This window comes from Lepisosteus oculatus, chromosome 5 (assembly GCF_040954835.1).
Source record: "Lepisosteus oculatus isolate fLepOcu1 chromosome 5, fLepOcu1.hap2, whole genome shotgun sequence".
Taxonomy (NCBI): domain Eukaryota; kingdom Metazoa; phylum Chordata; class Actinopteri; order Semionotiformes; family Lepisosteidae; genus Lepisosteus; species Lepisosteus oculatus.
The window spans coordinates 36,045,838-36,068,678 of NC_090700.1; the positions used below are offsets into that span (position 1 = coordinate 36,045,838).

Genomic DNA, 22,841 nt, shown 5'->3' on the forward strand with positions numbered 1-22,841 from the left:
TCGATGGGAAGTCCCCTCTGGGAAGAGGATTCGTTGCCGTGGGACAACTCATACAGCCACACCTGGCAGTTTCAAACGGGCTGTGTACAAACACAACTGCAGATTACGCAAAAGTACATTTCTAAAGACAAACTGAGGCAAAGTAAACAGAACACTAAAGCTCCAGACTCAGCCAGCTTTTCATCTCAAAATCCTCTTTATTATTTGGGAATAAAGGAAAAGTAATTTCTATCATTTAGATTAGCAGTGAACAATCAAACGCATGAAGAGAGACCGAGCGCGCTGCTGCAGACGAAAAGATGTGCACACTGAAAAGGCTGTCAAGTGCAGACGTCTTCGCCAGAGGAACAAGAAAGAGCTCCATTGAGATTCATAGCATGATCACAACCTGCTCCTTGTTTCTTTTTCTCAGTTTTCCTTTCATTCTGACACCTACCGAACTGTAAGCAACTGCATCGGTGTGAAGAAATCTTCAAAAGCAACTAGACAGGTAGCTGACAGATCCACAAGGCATTTTCAGATTAAAACAAACCACTATCCAGCTAAATATTTTAGCTAATACATACCAAATGTGGAATTTCTTACTGTACATGGCTGTAATATACAGAACAAGGCCAACTCTTTGGTACGAGTATATATATGTATACATCTCTATACATTTTCACTTTTTTTTACTTTGTCTCATCGATTCTGACAGGCGCCCGCTTAAATACGATCACTTTTTCCCCACAGCAAAACAGAACATACTCAGTCAACAATGTTTTATACTCGCACCCAGGCAATACAATGAAACACAGAAACGTCACAGGAATAAAAGATCTTGACAGATTTAAATGTGGTTCTTTATCAGGAGCCTATGTACTGCAGGACAGAGGACAGTCAATGAACGGGCTGTCAATATCACCCAAGATATTTCCAAAGACGAACAATGTGGAACCTGTGCTGAGGGGGACTTGATGTTTGTGAAGGATCTGAAGCTGCTTCCAGATGGAGACACTTTCCAGAACAACTAGCTTTCAGAGAGGCACTGAGAAGCAGTAGCCGCACGCAAGAGTCTTTGGCTACTGACAAAAAATCTGGTCATCCCTCTTTTCCAGAGGTGGGAGATAACATGCCACCCAACCCAAAACTGACCCAAAAGTAACTGCTAATTTTCTTCAGCACAGCTGCAAAAGTATTTAAGACAAAACAAACAAACAGAACAAAATTATTTGGGGGAAATCACATCACCCCACAGCCCTCCTCCAAGATAAAACAATGGTTTAAAAAATCTTGCAATAGTGTTCTTAAATACCTTTTACTTGTGCAGCAGCAACAACGACCCCACACACCCCAGTAGTCCGGTGAACCAACCAGACAATATACAAAACGTATGGAATTCATATTACAAAGATATTAAGAGAGATCCTTTCAATGTGGAACTGGAAGGTTTTGAGTAAACTGGATGTGTCCTCCTTTCCCCTCTCCCCATTCGTTTGGGCCCACAAGATCAGAAAACGAGCACGGAGGCCTTCAAGCAGGAGACCTGACCAAATCCGCAAATCCTTCTGACACTACGCTATTTCAGCGGAAAGGAAATCTAATGGAAAAAAAAGTCAAGTAACATCCAGTAAGTAAAATAAAAAAAGAAATAAATAGGTGGTAAATCAGCTAGATTGGACCGCGGTTTCTCCTCCTGTGCCGTCTCCAGCATGCTCCGGGCCTGGACAGCGGCGCCAGGTGCTGCGCGGGGTCGAGTCCTGTCGCTCGGGGCGCCTGGTCTGAAGGGGCCTGTGGTGAGGTGCGGATGGTGGTGGGGGCGGAGGTGGGGGCGTGGGACGGCGCGCCCCGTCAGGGGCTGAGCCAGGCGTGGCGCAGGCACTCTGCCGCTGTGGCCCTCTTCTCCGGGATGAGGTCCAGCATGGGCAGCAGGAAGTCCGCGAAGCTCTGCGCCTCCTCGCGGGGCCACTCGTACTTCTCCACCAGCACCTCCAGCAGGCCCCAGGGCTTCAGTTTGGTGATGTGTCGCAGGTCCCCTGCAGGGCCACAGCACAGGTGTGGGCAGTCAGGAGGGGGCAGGGGAGAGCAGGGAGGCTCAGCCAGAGAGGCAGAACTACAGAAACTCAGCCTCGCCTGTCAGCACTAGGCTACTGAAAGCCACAGGAACAATATGCAGAGCTGGAAGCTGTGCACGTTAACAGTCAGCAGAATAGCAGTTCATCTGAACTACCAAACGACCTGCTATGAGACAGCGGTGCTCTAAACACTGATTTTGACCAAAATATTTAGTTTATCAACTCTCTGCACAGAGAATGAAAAATGTCAGATTTTTTATCAGTTGTGCTCCCCCCAGTAAAAAAATCTATTTGCCTCAGATATGAAGTAAGAGGGATTATGATCTACACAGTAACAATTTCACAATAAAAAAGACAGCAACTGTGAGCTTCTAAGGTTTCCAGAGTGTCAGGAAATCTTCCATTCAATCTTCAGAGCTACTGCAACAGTTTTAAGAACAGAGACATCTGACTCATCAAAGTTTTGTTTAGAGCTACATCTTCAGCTGTAAAACTGCAGGGATCAAATTAATCCCGGGTTGCACCACACACAATAATGATGATTTCCATGTTTTTTTTAGTCCTAGCAATAATAAACTATACTGCATGAACGTCTACCAAGTCTACCAAGATTTAAACAGGTTTTTAATCTGAAGTTTAGAAGTCAAATTACATTTTCATCTTGGCAAAACTACCAAAAAAAACCTTAAACTCTTTACCTTTCTTGGTGAAAAACTCCTTGGAGTATTTGCCAGCAGCAATGAGCTTGCGTGGTACTTTCCCGAGCAATTCAATGATCAACGCAATGTGATCTGTACGTTAAAGACACCCAGAGAAAGGGGAGGGCAGGGGAGGTGGGCGACAGGAGAGGAGAAAAGACAAGACAGACAACAATTTCATCAACACAACAAAGCCAGGAGAAACAGCACCGCCCTGCTGGCCAGGCCAGCAGCAGAGAGACACGAAGAGCTGGCTGAGAGAGCAGGACATGGCAGCTGCCTGCTGGAGGCAGGATCTGACCCCAAATGGGTATAAAAAATGCTTTTTTCACTTCCATTACTAAGGCCAAATTGTAAAGCACATTCAATTCAGGGGTGTCACCTCATGAAACTTCGTGAAGTTATAGGATTGGGTGACTCCCCCTCCCCTCCATAATGTTCGTTCTACTTTCAGAAATGCACAGGGGGAGGATGTGAAATTAGACCTATGTCACCACATTCTGTTTGTGGATTCATGTGGGCTGACAAAATGCAATAATGTTCAGTGTCAAGCCAGGTGCTGCTGCACTGAGCTCTATGAAATCTGTATGAGATCAGATTCCAGGGGCGGCAGCCCAGCACACCAGAGAACAAACCTCCAGCACTCCTCCTCGTTTTCAATTCCCAAATGAGACAGACCTGGTGGACAACATTTATCAATTCATCGTATGACATGGGAGGAACCCCACCATGAGAGTATAATCCCAGCACCTTTTCTATTCATAGGCTGGAGAGGTTGATCTACTTTCTATTTTCTCTTACTTTAATTCTCTTCTCCTCTCTACAATCTATTTCTGTCTCCTTTCCATCCTACATGTGATGCAGCCCAAAATCAGATAATCTGCTGAAAAAAAGGCATGTATTAGTTCCTTGCACCAAATGTACAGAACAGCACCACACTTCTATAAACAGTCCTTATGTTCTGTGGGCCCAAGATTGGACAGACTACAGATTTTGCCTACAGGGAAGTGGTATTTCAGAAGTGCCCTGGGTGTGTGTGTGTGGGGGGGGGAGGGGTGGCCTCTTTACTGCAGGTCTTCAAGCACTCCCATGTGCTGCTGGGAGCGAACCTTCAGCTCCAGTGTGTGCGGCTCTTCTTAAGGCCCAGCTTGTGTCAATCTCTGCTGCCTGCTGTCTCAATGCCAGGTCGGGGCTTGGCAATAGGCACCAGTACTGTACCTCTACGCGTGAAGTATTCCTGTGAGTATTTCCCACACAGAGCAAGGTGTCTGGGGATTTTGCCCATGAGTTCTATAATGAGAGCGAGGTGGTCTGGAGAATGGAGGGGTCAGAGAGATGGAGAGAGAGAAATATAGGCAAAGCACTGAAGTGAGTGAAAGATTGATGTACCAGCAGTATCTGAAATCCTTAATCAATCAAAATAATCCTTAATCTGAAGACTGAATACAAGCCCCTAGACGACTACAGTCTAGCTCTGAAGTCTTATTACTTGCATCCATGTTGAGCTGACTAAAAACCAAACTGTGTTTCCAGAAAGGACACATTCAAAGCAAGTTAGGCTACAACAAAGCCTCGCAGCTAAGGAAATGGAAACCTGTCCATCTGATTTGGGTGTTTTCTGAAAACCTTTTGCTTTTGAAAAAATAAAATCCCCCGTCTCGCAATAATGCTTTCTTAACCTACAATCCTGGAAGTCATAAGGCCCTGTGAAGCACAAAACTAATAATAAAAGCTGCAGGATCCAAACCCCAAAAGAAAAATGAATACTGAAAGGTTAGCAGCAAACCTTAGGGAAAATAATTAGAAAAGCACACCAAAGTTACTTGGGCTCATGCACTTTTAAATGGCACCTTGCCTGGTTAGTAACCCAGGTGAATAAATCAGACTGTATCCAACTGTTACTGGAGCAAAACTAGTCAATCCACACAAGCACAGCTCATACTGGATGGTGTGCATTGGCGGTGTTGTGCAACCCAGAGCTTTTGCTCTTTCACGCCAGGACCTCTGAAGCTTCTCTATGATTGAGACAAATCAGATGTGGGGCTCAGGTGGCAGAGAGTTGAAAGCACCATGGCATTCTGGAAGCTATAATTTCATCTCCATTCGCAGCACAACCCTAACCTTTACAAATACAACTGCTGCAGTCATAGTAATCTGCAGCCTGAAATATCATTGGGTACTTTTACCGAACTTTCTCTTTATTATATGGCCAGTTTGCACAATCCTATAAGTGGAGACTAACAGAATTTGTTTAAAACTGTCTAGGTTAAGAGAAGCTTCCAGAAGTGTGACTGTTTTTTTGGTCAAGGTGCTATTAATCACACTTCTAGTCCCTGAATAAGAATAGCGTCAAAACTGACAAGCTCAAGTAATAGCAGTTATCATTCTGAAATAACCAAGTTGCTTTGCACACCTTGACACAAACTCCAACATTAATGTATCTGGTACTGTAATAATTCCAAGAGTGTGCAATTGGATGACAGTCCTCTGGCATGCACTTTTAAAAGGGCCTAATTAGCACAAATGGACAGCTTGGGTCAGGTCCAGAGTCATAAGCTTATCAAGCCAGGCTTCCAGTGGCGACGGGCTGAGATAAGGATCTCATTTTATCAGAGGGAGGGATAAAATGTCTGTTTAGTCTATCCTGAGTTAAAGAAGAAGCAGGTCAGCTAAAAAGCAGCCATGATGGAGAAATAGAACGGGTACAGTTGCTTTAGAGCAATAGCACGAAGTAAAGAGGGGGTTGATGTTTTAGTTCTACTCAAATACAAAAATATGCATAACCTGTGAACTCCTGTACTTACAAGAGACCTATGAGAGAAAGCCTAGATTTCCCCGCTAGACAACAGACCCCACAGGGAGGAGGGAACTCTGTGAGCTTCAGGTCGATTCAACCCTTATAAAAACAGCCAGCTCTGAGAAAGGCCACACAGCAGGTCGAGCAGGAAAGCAGCTGGGATCAGTGAAACATGGCTGGAAAAGTGAAGGAAGGCTGGGGGAGGTGTGTGAAGACAGTGTAGTTTCAGTGGAGCTGTAGAGAGATTTGTTTGCTGTTTAAGGAAATGAATTATCCAAGGTTGGGGAAATACACACAGGAACAGAGAGTGTGAAATACTGGGTAAATGTTACTGTACATGACATTCGAATGGAGCAGTACACCACAGAAACACAGGCCTCAGTGTTGTCATCAAATATTAACAGCTCAGAGAGGTAATGAAGTAGGGCCAAGCTTTCCCGTAGATTAATATTTATCAAGTTCAAATATACATATGGAATAGTGAAGGGAAGCATTTACATAACTAGGGTGGAAAGACAGTTTTCCCACAGAGTCAGAATCCAGGTCTTCGTCTGATGCACTGTTTGTAAAGCCTGTGTATCGGTGATCTAGTACAACAAGCTCCACGTTTTAAAAACATACTAAAGAACACAGACTGCCCCAAAAGGGACACTTTTGAGTCTATATTTATCAATTTCAAATCTGAATAAGGACTGACAGTCTGTATTTTACTTTATTTTCTACCCCACCAGCTTAAGCCTTCTGTCCACTGAAGCAAGAGTAAAATATCACATTCTTTAAAATCGCTCATGACCCACACTCAAAGACCTTGGAAACGTCCACAGTCTTGGTTGTCTCTGCAATACTTTAAATTCAGCTGGAGCAAACCAAGTGGACTGCCCAACATGAGACTTGCAGAAGGCATTTTTGACATTTGGCACAATATCGATACCTCCCAGGCTAACTGTAGTCCTCTTTTGAGTTGATAAGATTACAAAGACCTCCAAGACAGCCTTTCAATACTGCTTTAAGCAAAACAGAACTTAAGTTCAGCTTCCATACACTAGAGAAGGTGCGTAACAGGCAGAGGCCCTCCCTACCTTCATCTCTTGAGTAATCTTCTCCAGAATGTGGTTCAAACAAGTAATCACCCGTCGCCAGTTCAAATGCCTGAAACGATACAAGACCCACACACCCCCCAATCAGTGTACCACAGCCACAACCCTTGACCATCAATCAATATGACGAGCCATCAATTTCCCTTCGGGATCAATAAAGTCTTATCTATCTATCTTGACCCCAACATTTTACAGTGTGCCAATATGACAAGTGTCATGGTTTCGGGGTATGGGGTCAGAGGATGCTTGGGTCAACCTCAAACCCACCCACATGCCTGACCTACTGCGTGCAGCCCCAGCTGGACCACTGGTCACAGGTGGATAATGATGGATCCAAACCTGCAACATATTCTCTCTGTGACAGAGGAAAGCCTTTTCCAGGAAGGGCAACTCTGGAGCCTCTTACTTTAGCTGATACTTTCATTTGATCTGGAACTTTCATTTTAAGTTCAAGCTCCAGTTTATTGTCATTAAGGTATATGGTATAACGAAATGCTATTTAGCTAGCTCTCAGACGATAAGTAGAACAAAAAAAAACAATACAACTGTATGATAAAAGAAAGACAGAGACAACAGGCTGTTCAAAACAACAACAGATGTGCAAAAACATGCATCAACAGAATGAAATAAAGGATAGAAAATTATGGGGAGTGAGCTTTTTCACCTGTAAGGTAGAGGTAGATTTCAATGTGTGTTTGAGTTTTTGGTAAGAAAGAAGGCACGGTGTTAAGTGAAAGTACTCAAAGTTAATCAAGTAAGGCAGAAATTCTACACCTTTCTTCTGGTCCTCTTATCAATCATTAAAAAAAAAATTTAGATACTTGATGTCTTTATAAAGATTTGGAGACATGCATTGAATAGAGAAACAGCGCATTGAATCTTCACCTTTTCATGCTTACTGTTAATCAGTGTTTGGGGAGAAGGGAGTTGCTTTTTGATCTGCTGGACAGGTTGGGCTTGGTAAAGATTGTCCATATAGGTTATGTATTAGGAAAAGATCACAGTTACTAAACCCAAACAAAGAAACCAAACCGATTAGGGTAATTCCTGAGTGATGGTCTGTTGGAAGTACTGCAGTCTATTGCCTTGTCAACACTCCATGACTGATCTTGAAAACCACACTTGGAAACACATGTCCACAGTGGAGTACTAGATCCATCTAGTGGCTTACTTTGTGCAAAGTAGGATCATGCGAAGGCTGCAGTTCACATTGGTGCAAAGATGTTGAGATTGAGTACAATGGTGTATGTACGTTCATCATTACAGCCCTGCAAATATCGAGTCAATTTAAAAGGAAGATGTAGGACTAATAGGCCTATTTCAGGAAAAACAAGACCACTTGAGAAACTAGGAATACAATTGCAAAATCCCACATCAGCAATTTCACTGATCCATTTACTGGTGACGGGCATGACTGCCATCTGACCACCCTGCTTCTCAAAGCCCCACCACTTAGGCCTTCAAATTGTGAACAGAAAGAGAAGCTGAATTCATAAGAGATGACCATCAATATTTTCACATATTGGTAACAAACCAAGTGTACAATATGGTATAAGCAGCACTTGGAAATGTAAGAGTATACACTCAAGGATCCCAGCTGGACTCAGTCTGTCTCTCCAGGCCATCTAATGCCTGGTTCTTTACCTTAATACAGTTTTAAATCTGGTCATGAACCACAATTGACGCCTTCAGACCAGTTCTAAGACCATTTTGAGACTTAAAAGTGTAAAGGCCTAGTGTGGACAGGACCTACAATACACAGTGCAAGGCACCAGCAGTTTAGCTCTGGCTCTTACCATGCATGCTGTACTCCAAATGTCCGCAGGAGTGCTGTACCCAGCCCCGATCAGCACCTCCAGCGATCGATACTGTCTCGTCTGGATATCTTCTGTGAAATGCTTGTGCTAGTATAAGGAAAAAAGAGATTAAAAAGCCTTTAAGCAACTACAGCTGTGATTCACTGACTCAGGGGTATTTCAGGATCAGAAAGAGAAAGTTGACTAAAAGCAAGACAGCATTTCCTATTCTCTGTTAGACTGTCTGCAACAGAAACAGGTGAGGGGGGGAGTCCCACTAAGTCAGAGAAGGCCTACAATCACAGGGTGGGGGAATGAACAAGTAGAACGCATCAAAATCTGAGCTTAAAAAGCCATTCCGTAAGAGAACACAAAAAGGACAGCATGCAGTGCAATCTAAGGTGCTCAAAGACAATAATTCACTTACAAGAAAAAACATTTAAGCTGTGCTGTGTGACCATGGCACAGTCCTAACTGGAGGGCACACCAGTTCCTACTCACCACCCAGCAGGCGTTCCCCAAGTCAGCGATCTTCACTTTCATCTTGTCGGCGTTCAGGGGCTCTAGGGGATTCACCAGGAGATTGCCTGCTGCTATCTTGGCTGCAACATTTCAGTAAAATGAAAAAAAAACAAACTACTCAGCTTGGTTTTTAAAATAAAACATACAGAGCAGCAGGAGTAGAAAACCACTCAACTCTAAACATGGTTTGATTCGCTCCTTCTGGTTTGATTGAGGACGACTGCTCAAAAGCAGGAAGACCATCTCCATTACTCTTCCAGAAAGGATTGCTGCACTGCGGTGGTCTGACAGCCAGTTTACAGGAGGTACATTTCACACAGAATGGCAGTCCTTTTATTACCACTACTGACTGTTAAAGGTAAATTTGAATAAAAATTGAATGCACACAAACTGCGCACAAATGTATGACTCAATCACACTTTGAAAACCAATGTACCTGAACTCTAATACCCCAATACAAGAAAGGCCCGATATGAGAGGTCATTTACAACAACAGCCCGGAGACCTATTTATAAAGCAGGGCATTTAATGACACACTTAGAGTAAAGCATCTTGCTCAACAGCAGAGACGTTTATCCTGCATGTCACAGGGAGTGTGGGAAAAAACTGAAGAACCAACAAAACCTACATAAAAGTGGGGAGACCGTGCAAGCTCCACACAGACTGGATCCCTGGAGTTGGGATGCAGTTGTGCTAGCCAGTGTACCACTTTGTTAACCCCATTGTGTTTCCCCACATTTAGCAAAAAGCAAACAGGTGCTTAAGTAAGGCTAGTTAAGTAAGCAGAGGGGGGAAATGATGAAAAACGAAACATATCCAACCCGATTTCTCTTGGGAACGAAAAGGTTGTGGAACTGACCGTTCCTCAGGTTGTTCTCTATTCTGATCTGGCTGTCGGGGCTGTCTTGCGCTCGGCCCATGTCCTCCTGCGGCCCCCTGCCGGCTCGCCCGTCAGGCTGCAAGCTACAGGCCTCAGCCTGAGGCTCGCCTCTAACGCAAGGTCCATTGCCATCGGGGCCCGCAGCCTCCTCGCCCTGCGCCGTGCCGTTGCATGACTGGTAAGCGGAGTTCAGGAGCAGCATCTGGTTCTGAGGGTACAGGTCCCTGGGCACACAGTCGTTGGCGTTGTGGTGGTCTTCCTCCTTCCTCATGGTTCTCCTCTCTTCGTCTTCCTCCTCCGTGGTGAGGCCCTCTCGAACGTGTCCGTTACAGTTTAGCTCCATCCCGTCTCTCTGCCCCAGAATGACCTCCTGGTGTCTGTCCTGTCTGCCGTTGCCCTCTGCATGGCACATAATCAGATGTGGGTGACCATCAGATGCAAAACAAGGGTTTTTATTGTTGAAAATCTATGTACTTTGTCTAACTGGGCTGAACTGGCCCCCTCTTTGTTCTCGCACAACTACAAGCTACATTCAAACCGTCACATTTGTAAAAAGAATGATCCAGACAGACCAGATCCTTTCTTCCATCACTTAGCCAAAGGTGAACTTAAACCACATGACTGACAAAATAAAGCTAAGGTCACTCTGCTGCTCAAAGACCTTTTCCTAATTAAAAAAAATCAATAAAGAAAAAGTGTCCTGTGCTGCAAGACACAAACACTCAAGTTATCTTTACAATGGGAAGTCAGCAGCAGATTGTTTTATCTCCTTTAGGTTTTGTGACCTGAAGATTCATATAAAAAAGTTTTTTTATAACAGTCATAACAGCAGAACAGCATTTAGTTAGCAGCTACATCACCCTGCAACTCACAAACTGGTAAACCACCGAAGGTCAGCAGGTGTGAGTCTGGCCAGTACCTGGACAGGAGACCTCCTGGGAAAACTAAGGTTGCTGCTGGAAGAGGTGTTAGTGGGACCAGCAGGGGGCGCTCATCCTGCAGTCTTTCAGGGTCTTTATGCCCATTATAGAGATGGGGACACTGTACTATTGTCATTTCGATGAGATGTAAAACTGAGGCCCTGACTCTCTGTGGTCATTAAAAATCCCAGGACATTTCTCTTAAAGACCCTGGGGTCTTAGCCAAATTTCCAATTGGCCGTTACCAATCATGGCCTCCTAATAATCCCCATCTATGAATTGGCTTCATTACTCTGCTCTCCTCCCCACTAATAGCTGATGAGTGGTGAGCGCACTGGCGCACTATGGCCGCCGTCACATCATCCAGGTGGGGGGCTACACATTGGTGGTGGTAGAGGGGATCCTCAAGTTCTTTGAGTGGAGTGTCCAGAGAACTGCTATATAAGTGTAAGAATATTATCTTGACATGCCAATTTACTCAAGACAAACCATAAAGTAGAGATGTATATCGAATATAGTAGAATTTCCACTACAGGCTAAGGGGTACTACTGGAGACCAAGCAGCAAGTAAAAACTGAAACAGATCTAAATGCCGCTCAACTGGAGTCTCATCTATAACCCTCCATGACGCAGACCAGCCCGGCCACTCCAGTCACATGACCTCACCAGCTTCCTGCTCGTCTGCCATGTCCTGCAATGTGGCTTCTTTGAGAGGCACGCAAACGGGAGCCTCAGGGGTGTCCGGCTCCTGGCCTTCCTCCTCCTCGTCCTCCTCACCCCCCTCGGGGCCACGCTCCAGCTCCTCCAGCTCCATGATGCGGCGCTCCAGCAGCTCTGCCTGGCGCTTCTGCTTCTTCTTCAGCTTCTTCTTCTTGTTCTTGGACATTTTCACCATCTTAAGGGGGACAGGCAGGTGGGGTCAGACCAGAGCAGACGCACACCACAGAAGGGGAGCCCAGCTCCTATCCTGGTAGGCCCCAGTGTCTGCAGGTTTTCACCACAGCTCAGCTCTTAGCTGTCTAATGTCTCCGATAAAAATCTTTCCCCAGTTCTTGCAGGTGTATGTAAATAATGAGGAGCTCTGGGACTGGATTAGTGCACCCCTGCGCTACGGCCACACCCCTCTCAAGAAACACACACCCCTATACAATATACAAGAGGTCTGCAGAGCACAACAACGCCCAGTATCCACTGCATGGGCAGCAGGTATTTAAAAACAGAGGGAATGTTAAAAAAATCTTACCGGTTTTGGCTGTGGGGCTGTGCTCACTGTGAAGAGAGATAGCAGAGGTCAGTCTCAATTCCTGTGTAAACTAAAACCCTCAGCAGGTTTTAGGCAGCAGTGCTGACTAAAAATGGAAGTGAGCAATGGTGGTGATCAGAAGAACCAACATGCAGGTGTGTATAACGGCTTCACATATGGCCTGTGCCATTTCTGTATCTTAAGTGCTAAAGCTTGTCTTAAAACTGTGAAGGAGCGCTAATCAAGCAGAGCAACAGCTTTTTTTTTAAGCCCATGAGCAGGATGTGCTTCTATTATTAAAATTCTAAAAACAATTAGGTAGAATGCTTACATTAATTATGACAGCTTTTTGCTTAAGAGCTGCTTTGAGGTAGAAACTGTAGATGTTTACAGATGTTCAAAAAGGAGCAAACCCAACAAGCAGCAATGCAGGTCAAACAAAAAAAACCCAGAATACCTAGTCTCAGTGAATACAGCAGGGGTTTATATGTAAAAAGGAAAGTGGAACATTATGGAAACAGACAAAAACTATAAAAGAAATCAACTGGGTACTATTTAGCATATGGTAAATTAATAAAATGGTGAAAGATCACAAGGTAAAATTGAATCGTGGGAGCCTATGACTTGCACTTCCAGAAATCTAATAAATTCATATCCAACGTGAGGTGGAGCCACTGATCAGTAATCACTCATTTCTACCGGAGCATACGCTGATATTCCGCTACAATCATGTCAGGATGACAGCTTTCGTGAACCTCTTTCCAATCTGAGAGATTACATAAATAGATCAGACGGAGAAATAAACACTGCAGAAAAAAAACTACAAGTGAAGAGGTGTGTTGGTTGCAAAGGAATAAGCAAAATTTCATTCCACACTGAAAAGCAGAAGAAACGCCATGCTTGATTGCTGCCGACGAAGACCCTGCAGCTGAAACGTTGCTGTTCTTCTTTCACCGTGTTTCAGTGTGGAATGAACTTTTGCAGAACAGAACGACACACGTTCTCAGAACGGATCAAGAAGATCAAGGATCGATCCCATCTCCTCACTTCACAAGGGCCACACTGCCACAGGCCACCAGCCAGGGCTTACCTGCAGAGCCGGAGGGGGGGGGCGCCCCAGCTTTCTGCCACTCCGTGGCCTCAGCGGCCAGGCGCCGCACATAGGGCTCATTCACACACATTAGGATATTCTCCGGCTTGATGTCCGTGTGAATGATCTTACACTTGGTGTGCAGGTAATCCAGGCCTTGAAGAACCTACAAGAGAACACATGGAAATCAAAGACTCTTCAAACAAAACTGAACATAAATTGAGGGGTAAAAAAACACGTGGTTCAGGGAACCAGAAAATGGGGGGAAAAGCATTAAGGTACTTAGAACACCCAAAACAAATTTTAAACATAAAAGGTCACTGCTGTTACACTTTTAGAAAGCTTTGTAAAATGGAAGAACAGAAGTGCAATATTGGTTTTAACATTTGTTTTAATTGCTTTCCATTTTCTGGAAGCAAAACTTTATTACATGGTCACTTCCCAATAGCTACTGTCTGGCTCATTTGCAAGGGATGTTTGTATAAGGGACCCATGTGATCTCGGCTGTCCCTGGGTACCTGTCTGATGATGCTCTTGACACAGGGCAGGGGCAGGCCCTGGTAGTTGGACTTGATGATCCACTTGAGAAGGTGGTGCCCCAGGACTTCAAACACCATGCACACATCTTAGAAGAAAACGGGTCAAGGACCGAGAACACAGGACAATCTGGGTAGTGCCCCCATCCACACAGATAGCCTCAAAATGAAGTCTTTCAGGAGTTTAAACAATGCTTTTACTTACGACAAAACATTAAATAACAGAAGAACTGGACAATAAGGACTGCAGCAGCAAACCCAATATATAAGGCTGCTGATTTTACACATTACTAGACTCTAGATGAAGTAAGCTCCTGGACATGTTCAGCACTATTGCTTGTGTCCAAAGTAGACACAGAGGATTGGAGGAACCTGTCTGCCCTTCCACTTTCTCCTCCCACCTCATGTGGGTACAGACATTACTACTGTGAGCCCAGGTGAAACAAAATCTAAATTGGGTAGAAAAAAGTAAAAGGCAATACTACATGTACTGACATAACAGGTTCAAATATACAGTACCAGTATATTTACTGAGAAACAGCCACAGAGTAATAGGGGCAAGAAAGCTAAACTTAGAAATAGAATAAGAAATAAGAATAGTTACACTCAGAAATAAACAAGAGGGTCATCTCTATGGGATGAAGATTCCAAGAGAATTTCAACATTTATTTATAAAAAGTGGGTACAATTTAGCATATGGTAAATAAATAAAAGGGTGAAAGATCATAAGGTAAAATTGAATCATGGGACCTGCAATTCCAAAAGTCAATTGGATATGGGAATAAGATTCCAAGAGCATTTCAAAATGTATTTAGAAAAAGTAGGTCTTGTTTAACTTACTAGAGATCTTTGGACATGAGCGAACAAAACGTGATAACATGCATTTACATTTTTAGAAGACAAATATAAAGTTCTTCAAAGACTGTAAATTGTGGTTACAGGGTATTCAAGTTAATGCATGCACTAGGAAGAAACAATGCTTAATGGACAGGACATGGGTTCAGACAAGGGTGGACTGCTGAAATTGGAGTAATTAGTGGTGTACCACAGGGATCTGAATTAGGACCATTTCTCTTCCCAATTTATATCAATGATCTAAATTATGGTATAGCTAGTAAACAAGTCTGCTTCACATATCACACTAAACTGGGAGAATTAACAAAACTGTAGAAGGTACAAAAGAAAATCAAAAAGGTTTGGATCAAATTCAAGTCTAGCGAGCAAATTACCTGGCAGGTGACATTTAATGTAAAGGAACAAGTAAAGGTTTATTCCATGCTGAAAAGAGACAACGTTTTGGCTGTGGAGCTTTCTTCGGATGTCACACGCTTCATTGTCTCTGTTTTCTTCTATTTTCAGCATGGAATAAAACCTTTACGTGTTCCTTTGCAGTCTATGCATGCTGACGCAGCTACCTACTTGAACTACTTCAGACGTTTAATGAAGAGTTAAATTAAGGTAACAAAAAATGATAACACTGAGCTTAAAGAGGCTACTATTGAGAGATATTTATGTTTATATCATCAGTGGTAAAATAACAAGAAAGGCAAACTGTTCTAGGAATAAAAGGTTAGAGTATAATTCAAGTCAAGGGATGTTAAAATTATACAATCCACAATAAAGATCTTGTTTTGAACAATGAGCACTTTTTTGTTGTAAACCAAAAATTAATCATTTTGAAGACAATGCATTAAATAGTATATTCAAAACTGAAACCGGGATGCACTCCTTCACTTAACGGTTTATGGAAATATGGAGCAAACATCTCAACCATGTTGTTGAAACCAATACCCTAGCTTCTTTTAAGAACCAAATCTATTCCAGCAATGGCATTTGATCAAATTGTTACTAAAGAAATGACACAGATGAGCCGATTGGGCCCCTTTCATTTGGTTGTGCTGAGATGGCTGCTCGCACACTGTGCCCCACAAAGACCACATTCCAGGCTGGTAAACAAGAGCTGCTGCTGCAGAGGGCACCAGGACCCAGAAAGGATACGGGTCCCATTCACACCACAGATCTTAAAGTCATCCAGCAGCTGGACGACCATCTCTCTGTTGGGATCATTGGGGTCAGTGTTTCTAACCTGTCACAAAGACAAAAACAGAAGGCAATCGATTAAATTTAAAGCACAGCTCCCACCCCAGGCCAACCTAAAAAAACTAGCAGGCATGCTGAAAAGCTGGATCTCACCTTGAAGCAGTACTGCTAATCTACAAGCCCCTACCAGCTACTCCATCCAGATTTTCCAAATTGTTACGAATGGGCTTGGTGCCTCAAACATTTTTGACATGCTGCATCCTTGCAATTAATAACCATTCTGTTCCCTGTTTAAAGGTACGGCTAGCACAGAAACTTGGCCGAGCCTCTGGACTTCGAAACAACAGTTTAAGTCCACGCTGCACACACTGCTATTGTACCGTGAAGGAGGTTCTTCACCCCAGATGCATTCGCCCACCCAGCTGCATAAGTAAAGACCAGGTTTGCTAGGAGGTAGTCACTGTGATGGACCAGCATGCTGTTAGGGCAGAGGGAAGCCCATGCTCTCAGTCCACTTAATGCTACTGTAACCAGGATGTAAATGTAACTGTGTGAAATTACAGTAGTAATTAGTAACTAGTAAGTAGTAACTATAACAAAGATTACCTTCAAAACCATTTACCAGGCTTTGGTAGACCTCGGATGACCAGATCATTAAATGCAAGATACAAAAATGTGTATGTATGGCCAAATCTTAACTTCATGTGCAACAGGATTTTTTTTTTTAGGAGCAGGCAGGACATTACTAGGTCTAGTTAGCCCTGCCCCTTTAAAGACACATACAGTGACAAAAGAGAGACAACCACTCACAGATCTGAGCAGCTTGATCTCGTCCAGGGCCGTCTCGGTGTAGTGCTCTGCACTCTTGACAACCTTCATGGCGACGAACCGTTTCCCCCTGTGAGCACACAAGCACAGCTGAGGACAGGGCCTGGGCAGTCTGCACTATTCCAGCCACCTCCACACTACATGGAATTCAGCTGCAGGATCCCGATGTTGGATGAGTGGACTTCAACTCCCTCCATTCTCCGAAAACTGCCCCACATCCCACCCGACCAGCCAATGAACACTAAATTTTGTTGCATGTATCCTTATCACCGGTAGCTGCACTACCATTAGCTACTATACAACATTAGTATCAGTCAACAAAGGCACACGTCTTATGTAGTAAGAGTCAGAGTCCAAGGCTGGAACCCCTGATGAACTCAAATCTGATATTAAGCAGCAGGTGCTGACTTTGACAGTCAGCCCCGTAGAAAACAGGTTGGGAAACCTTTACAACTGCTGTGATTAACAGTTCCACCCCTTGGAAAGGCAACTCTCTTTGTACAGAATGTTAGAACATTTGCTTTATTTTCACCCCCCTTTTCCTCTTCATCCAGATGAATGAAAAGGAAATGTAAGATAAGATAAAATAAGATAACTTTATTAGCCATATACAGTATCTTGCATTAGGAATTTGTCTTCTTCACATACCCCAGCTTGCTCTCCATGAGACACACACACACAGACAGAGAGAAGCTGGGGGTCAGAGTGCAGGGTCAGCCATTGCACAGTGGCCCTGGAGCAGTTGGGGTTAAGGGTCTTGCTCAGGGGCCCAACGGAGTAGGATTCCGCTGCCGGCCACAGGATTTGAACTGGCAACCTTCCAGCCACAGGCGCAGATCCTTAGCCACAGTGCCATGAATACAAAGACAAGCGGCTACATCTGAGTAAGTCAGACGACACCTTTCTTTCCAAATAAGAACAACTGATCCCAACTGTGATACACGCCAGAGAAGATGCTCAGAGGATAGTGCTTACTGGATATCCCAAGCCAACCAGACAGTGGAGAAGTGCCCCCAGCCCAGCTTCCGAATGACATGATACCGCCCATTGAACAGGTCTCCAATCTTCACATGATGGTAGCCACCTGCGAATTGAGAAGAGGGAAGAGTTAAACTAAAATCATTTCATTACTCACCATTCATTTGCAAAAACAACAGAAGGGGGAAGGGAATTCTTAAACCTTCCTCGTAAACTTAGACTTTGGAAAAAAACGCAGTGGAGTATTCTGTTCTGAACACAAAATTAAAACGAGTCTAACCTTTTTAAACCTAGCTTATGTCATAAAATTGCACACCATGACAAAATGACAAAGCTATCTGAATTCTGTGTCTCTGTGGAAAATCGTTTACTCTGCATTGTCATGCTATAATCTGAGGGTGACCAATCCCTGTCCTGGAGAGCCACTGTTAATGCAGTATTTATTTCAAATCTGCTCTTTACAACTTGTTGCCTTAACTGGTACCGTCAATGTCCCACAGCTGTACAGATGCTATTGAAAGAAACCTGCAGACAGCATCCTTATAAGATCAGGATTACACACCCATACACAAGCAACAAAACATTTTTTTCCAAAAATATTCTTGTTTTATTATCAGCTTGCACAATGGCTCACAATACGGAAAACATCTGAATACTCTTATTTTGATGTAACCCAATACCAGGTTTCCAACAATTGTTTTCAGAACTGCTTATTGAGATTGATTTGAAATTTCACTGTGGTCAGTATTGTTGTTGAGTGTAATAGTAACAAGTATGCTCAGCACACACTAGCTATGTGTGTTAGGAGGAGAACAGAGTAATGAAGCCACAATAAGGATAATTAGGTGGCCATGATTAGTAAAGGCTGGGGAAAATTTGGCTGGACACCAGGTGACACCCCTACCCTTTTTGAGAATTGCTACCACCGAGTTAGGACCTTGGTATTACATCTCATCCAAAAATAGGACATACTTGCTTCTTAAGAATGCAAGAAAGGTTAGAAACAAGATGAGAACATCTGGCTGATCCGTAGCTGGTACAGTAGTGCAAAGGCAGCAACATGAATAAACACATGGAAGGTTTTTTTTTTGTGACCACATCTGAAAAAATGACAATTTTGACCTCCTACCAGTTTGTAAAATTATATAAGATTTTAACTGTATAGTACATTAACTACATTAAGCATTAAGAAATAAGAACACACACGCAGTGATCAGAAAACAAATCCAGATGACATGACTTTCTAAGGCTGTGATAATGATATACGGGACAGGATCTACAAGCCTGTGCTAAATAGTTCCCAATATGTAGCCACTGCCCTTCAAAGCAGGCTGCTATACATTTGAGCATGTGCCTTTTATATCAAGATCTAAATAGAGCTCAAGCTCTGCTGGAGCAGGGATTCCTAACCCTGCTCCTGGAAACCCTCACACACCTGCTGGCTTTCACTCCAGCCTGGCTTACTTACCTCATGGACGCCTTAGCTGAACTCACACGCTGCTTGACTCGAACTTCTGCACGTTTTTTTTTTCTCTACTCAAACGTTCAGGATTTTACAAAACTTAAGAAATATACAAAAAGTCAAGCATTTTCAAATGAATACGACTACTTCAACAACTGGGTTTCAATGGTGCAGCCAAGAGCTCGCTTGGAATAAAAACCAGCAGCTGTGGGGCCTCCGGGACCAGGATGGGGCACCCCTCTGTGCAGGAGCATGTGATTCAATGCTAGTGGTGGCAATACCTCTCGCTGAGGTTGTTTTAAGTACGCCCTCTCTATAGACCCTTCCTTAGACACCTCCCTTGACCAGCGCATGATGTAACTTTGCCCAGGTGGAGACCGTGAGGGGAGAGCTGGGGTCTGAGCCCTCACTCACCCTTGCAGTAGTCGTTCGGGTCCTCCTGCTCTTCGTCATCAGATCCCAGGATCTCCTCCTCCTGCTCGGGGTGCTGGGACTCTGACAGCTGGGAGGGACCCCTGGGGTGAGACTCCGGCCTGAGGAAAGATGACGACACGATGGAAGAGCAGAGCCAGGACCCAGAAGAACGTGCCAGCGGAGCGACTCCAGATATGACAAACCACAAGTGGTAACAGCTCCCTCTCTTGTGCAGGCGAAACACTCCACCTGCTGGTGCAGCCAGGCTCTCCTCTAATTAACCGTCTCTTCTAATCACTCCACTCAAGCAAGGCACTAATCTCACTCACACCTGACAACGGCACAGTATCAGAACCACACAGATATGGGACGGAAACAAATCTTTTTCTACAAAGGAGCACTGAGACTGAGAGCAGGGCGATTTCAACAGTCCTCCTCCCACCTCCCTAAACATCTGCCTTGGTGCATGCATTTCCCAGCCACACGAACCCGAGATGAGAGAACCGATTCCCCACAGCTTGGGACTGAACAGCTGGGAACGTCAGAGCTGCTTACAAAACACACTAAGTCGACACACAGGCACACAGCCAAAAATAGAGCAAGAAAGAGCCGATACTATTTTCCACCAGACTTCCATGTCTCTTTGTGGTAGCACTTCACAACGGAAGGCATTGGTGCCCCCACCAGAGACATCACACACATAAGTCATGTCCTCTCCCACTCAAAGCAGAGGTGCTATATGGGTCAGAGAGGGCTTTAAACTCGGCGACTGAGAGAACACTTTTCACTCTTTACTCCACTTAGATGAGTAAGAAGTGGGTCAGGGTAACGTCCTCATTTTCAAAGTTTAAGGAAGCAAGGTGAGTTCCTGCTCCTTTTTCCGGTGTTGTTAAATGATTCTTACTCAGGCGTCCCTGATGGACCGGGGAAACCTGCAGCTTGACCAGAGAGCTGGGTGTCCTTTCCGGATCTTACCATGAGGCAAGACAGAAAACAGAAAGCCTGTTGATCACATTCTCAGTGCTGCCTTGTAAAAATGATACCTCCTGCACAGCGACTTTCATCCAGAAGGATGTGAAAAGTCTTATAGGAAGAAACTCAAATTCGTCCTCCACCGAAGTAGAACAGTGCTAAGTGGCTGCCATTTTGAACCAGTTCACTGTGTTGCCAGTGAAGAACCCAGGAAGATCTTCACCAGGAGACTGGAGTTAGAACCTCTGCTCATACCGAGCGCTAGGAGACCTTTAACGTTTGCACTCAATCAAGCGATAGTATTATTTGAAGCACAGTGTACCTCTTAACTGTAGCTATAATATTCTTACATTTATATAGAGCTTTTCTGGAAACTCCGCTCAAAGCGCTTTACAGGTAGTGGGCACACCCCTCCACCACAACCAATGTGTAGCCCCCCACCTGGGTCAGGTAATGAAGATCAGCTGGAATGAAAGCCAACAATTATGTGGGCCTCCATTGAATCAGCCATTGTATGAAACCCAAAGGCTTCAGGGCTGTATTCCAAATAGGTTTTGTTTTTTACTAGGTCAACACAACCCTTATAGTAAATATTACGTGCTTTACTCAGTTCTAATGATGAGTTTCTAGAATATATCAACAGAGTTTGTCCGGTGGGTGGGGTAAGAGGGAAGGTGGCTTGGCTGCTTCTCAAGGTCACACACAGCAAGCTACTCACAGAGACTGGAACAAGGCAACACCCTGCCTAATTCTTCAAATCTACTTTGTGTCCTGTCCTGTCCTTCCGCTAAATTTCCCCCTGTGAATTCTTTTCACAAATGGAATGCTGGAATGTGCTAGTCTTTCCAAACATGGAGCGGCAAAACCACAGACGCACTCAGACATCAAGGAGAACCCTTTGACAAATTCTAAAAGATCGGCTATTTTTTTTAATTCACATCATTCTTGGAACACACAGAAGACCATTTGCAAGAATGGAGGACTGGATAGCTCTCTAAAACTTTAGCTAATTAAATATTAAAAGCAGAAAATAAATTCGTACTTGACTGCGGACAGCAGCAACAACAACACAAACATCATCCATTCTTCAGGCAGAGCACAGCCCCAGGCAGAAGAACATCTAATTTCCGAGATCGATGCCATCCATACTGAAAATCTTCAAACTGATGCATGCACGCACGCACACACATTCGGGTCAGTCAGGGAGAATATCACAAAAGGCTGGTTTCACACAAATCCAGTTTCTTCTTTTCCTTTAAAACGATTACAAACACCTACTTGATCACACTTTCCTGAAGCACAAATGGTTAGGAGTGTGCTTTGGAACAGAAACGGGAATTCGTTTTGGAAATTCACTTGTTTTCTCAGGATTTTGCAAAAACAAAAACAAACCGAACATTTACATCATACATCTGGGTATGTTTGAAAGTGGCAGTGCTTGTAATGATTTGTCTGTGTTTTTCTGACATTGCACAGTGCATTTTTATTTTGCATGTATTTGAAGATTTTAAAAAATCACATTTAGTCAGTGGAAAGAGAAAATATTGCACCTGTGTGTGATTTCTAAGGTTTCATGAGAATTGCAGTACCTGTTTCTAAAGTTTCATTAGAATTGCAACAACCTGTGTATAGACAGACATCGCTGTCTGTAGCGTTCGTGTAAATCTTGTACAACCTCTCTGGGAAATAGAACTTCCTGAGGTGACTCAACTGAACAGTCCATTTCCTGTTTGTAAAATAACCAAGTCCCTCCCTTGTTCATGCTGAAGTTCAGGAGAGGTGAACTCTTTCTGTTTACCAACCCAGACCACGGCAGTTTGTTTTATTACCCATTCAAGCTTGGGTAATGCAAGCTGGGCCGTGCACAACACTTTAGCAGCCAATAAATGTAGACTAAGAGTGAAAAGAGAAAAGGGGCCTAAGACTCTCGGAACATGGGGGACACTTCATTCTCCGATGGCTTCTTTCCTTGGGAAAAACAGATGGGGAGGTGCTGTAAAGGAAAGCTGGGGTGTTGGCTGGAAAATGCTGCAGTACGAGTCTGCCATACAGTGCAAAACCCTGCAAACACTCAGGCTGCAATCTTCAGGATTTACTGGCGGCAAGTTGTTTTATTGCTGTGCTGTGTGTAGCACTCAAAACCCTAGCAGAAAACAAATGACCTAAAGCAACCTAAACTGAACACCCGTGTCCCAGTGCCTCAGCAAAAACGAAAGTCTTGCAATGGTGTGCGTAGAAGCTCTTGGTTGCACCAGCCTGCGGCATTTATATCCTTCTGGTAAACAACTACGCTGTGATTCATGAGATCTGAGCAAGCTCTGCCGAACAGTCCCTATTTATGGAAAACACAGATTGCCAATACAATCAACCAGACAAAGTCAAAACTAATTACAGCAATTTGTTTCCAGAGATCAGCTTGCTCACTATGGCCACAGTCATGCCAGATCAGGAATCAGCCCCAGCTATACAGTACAGGGGAACAAGTGCCCGAGACCCCCTAGCTAGCCTGCAGCA

At 44.0% G+C, this 22,841-nt stretch overlaps 1 protein-coding gene across 3 annotated transcripts in view; it reads right to left on the bottom strand.

The window, feature by feature from the left end:
- Positions 1–177: 177 nt before the first annotated feature.
- The window catches only part of LOC102696756 (SRSF protein kinase 1), a 38,879-nt gene continuing 16,215 nt past the window's right edge, over positions 178–22,841 (bottom strand). For all 3 annotated transcript variants that reach the window (XM_015342645.2, XM_015342644.2, XM_015342643.2), the window contains 14 exons: positions 19,356–19,474; positions 17,477–17,585; positions 16,484–16,571; positions 15,632–15,719; positions 13,616–13,722; positions 13,098–13,263; positions 12,008–12,033; positions 11,431–11,659; positions 9,824–10,243; positions 8,944–9,044; positions 8,443–8,550; positions 6,629–6,698; positions 2,753–2,845; positions 178–2,015 (listed from right to left, as the gene is read on the bottom strand). In XM_015342645.2, coding sequence (XP_015198131.1) covers positions 1,831–2,015; positions 2,753–2,845; positions 6,629–6,698; positions 8,443–8,550; positions 8,944–9,044; positions 9,824–10,243; positions 11,431–11,659; positions 12,008–12,033; positions 13,098–13,263; positions 13,616–13,722; positions 15,632–15,719; positions 16,484–16,571; positions 17,477–17,585; positions 19,356–19,474 — 1,909 coding nt within the window. In that variant the 3' untranslated portion in view covers positions 178–1,830. The remainder of the gene's footprint in view (positions 2,016–2,752; positions 2,846–6,628; positions 6,699–8,442; positions 8,551–8,943; positions 9,045–9,823; positions 10,244–11,430; positions 11,660–12,007; positions 12,034–13,097; positions 13,264–13,615; positions 13,723–15,631; positions 15,720–16,483; positions 16,572–17,476; positions 17,586–19,355; positions 19,475–22,841) is intronic.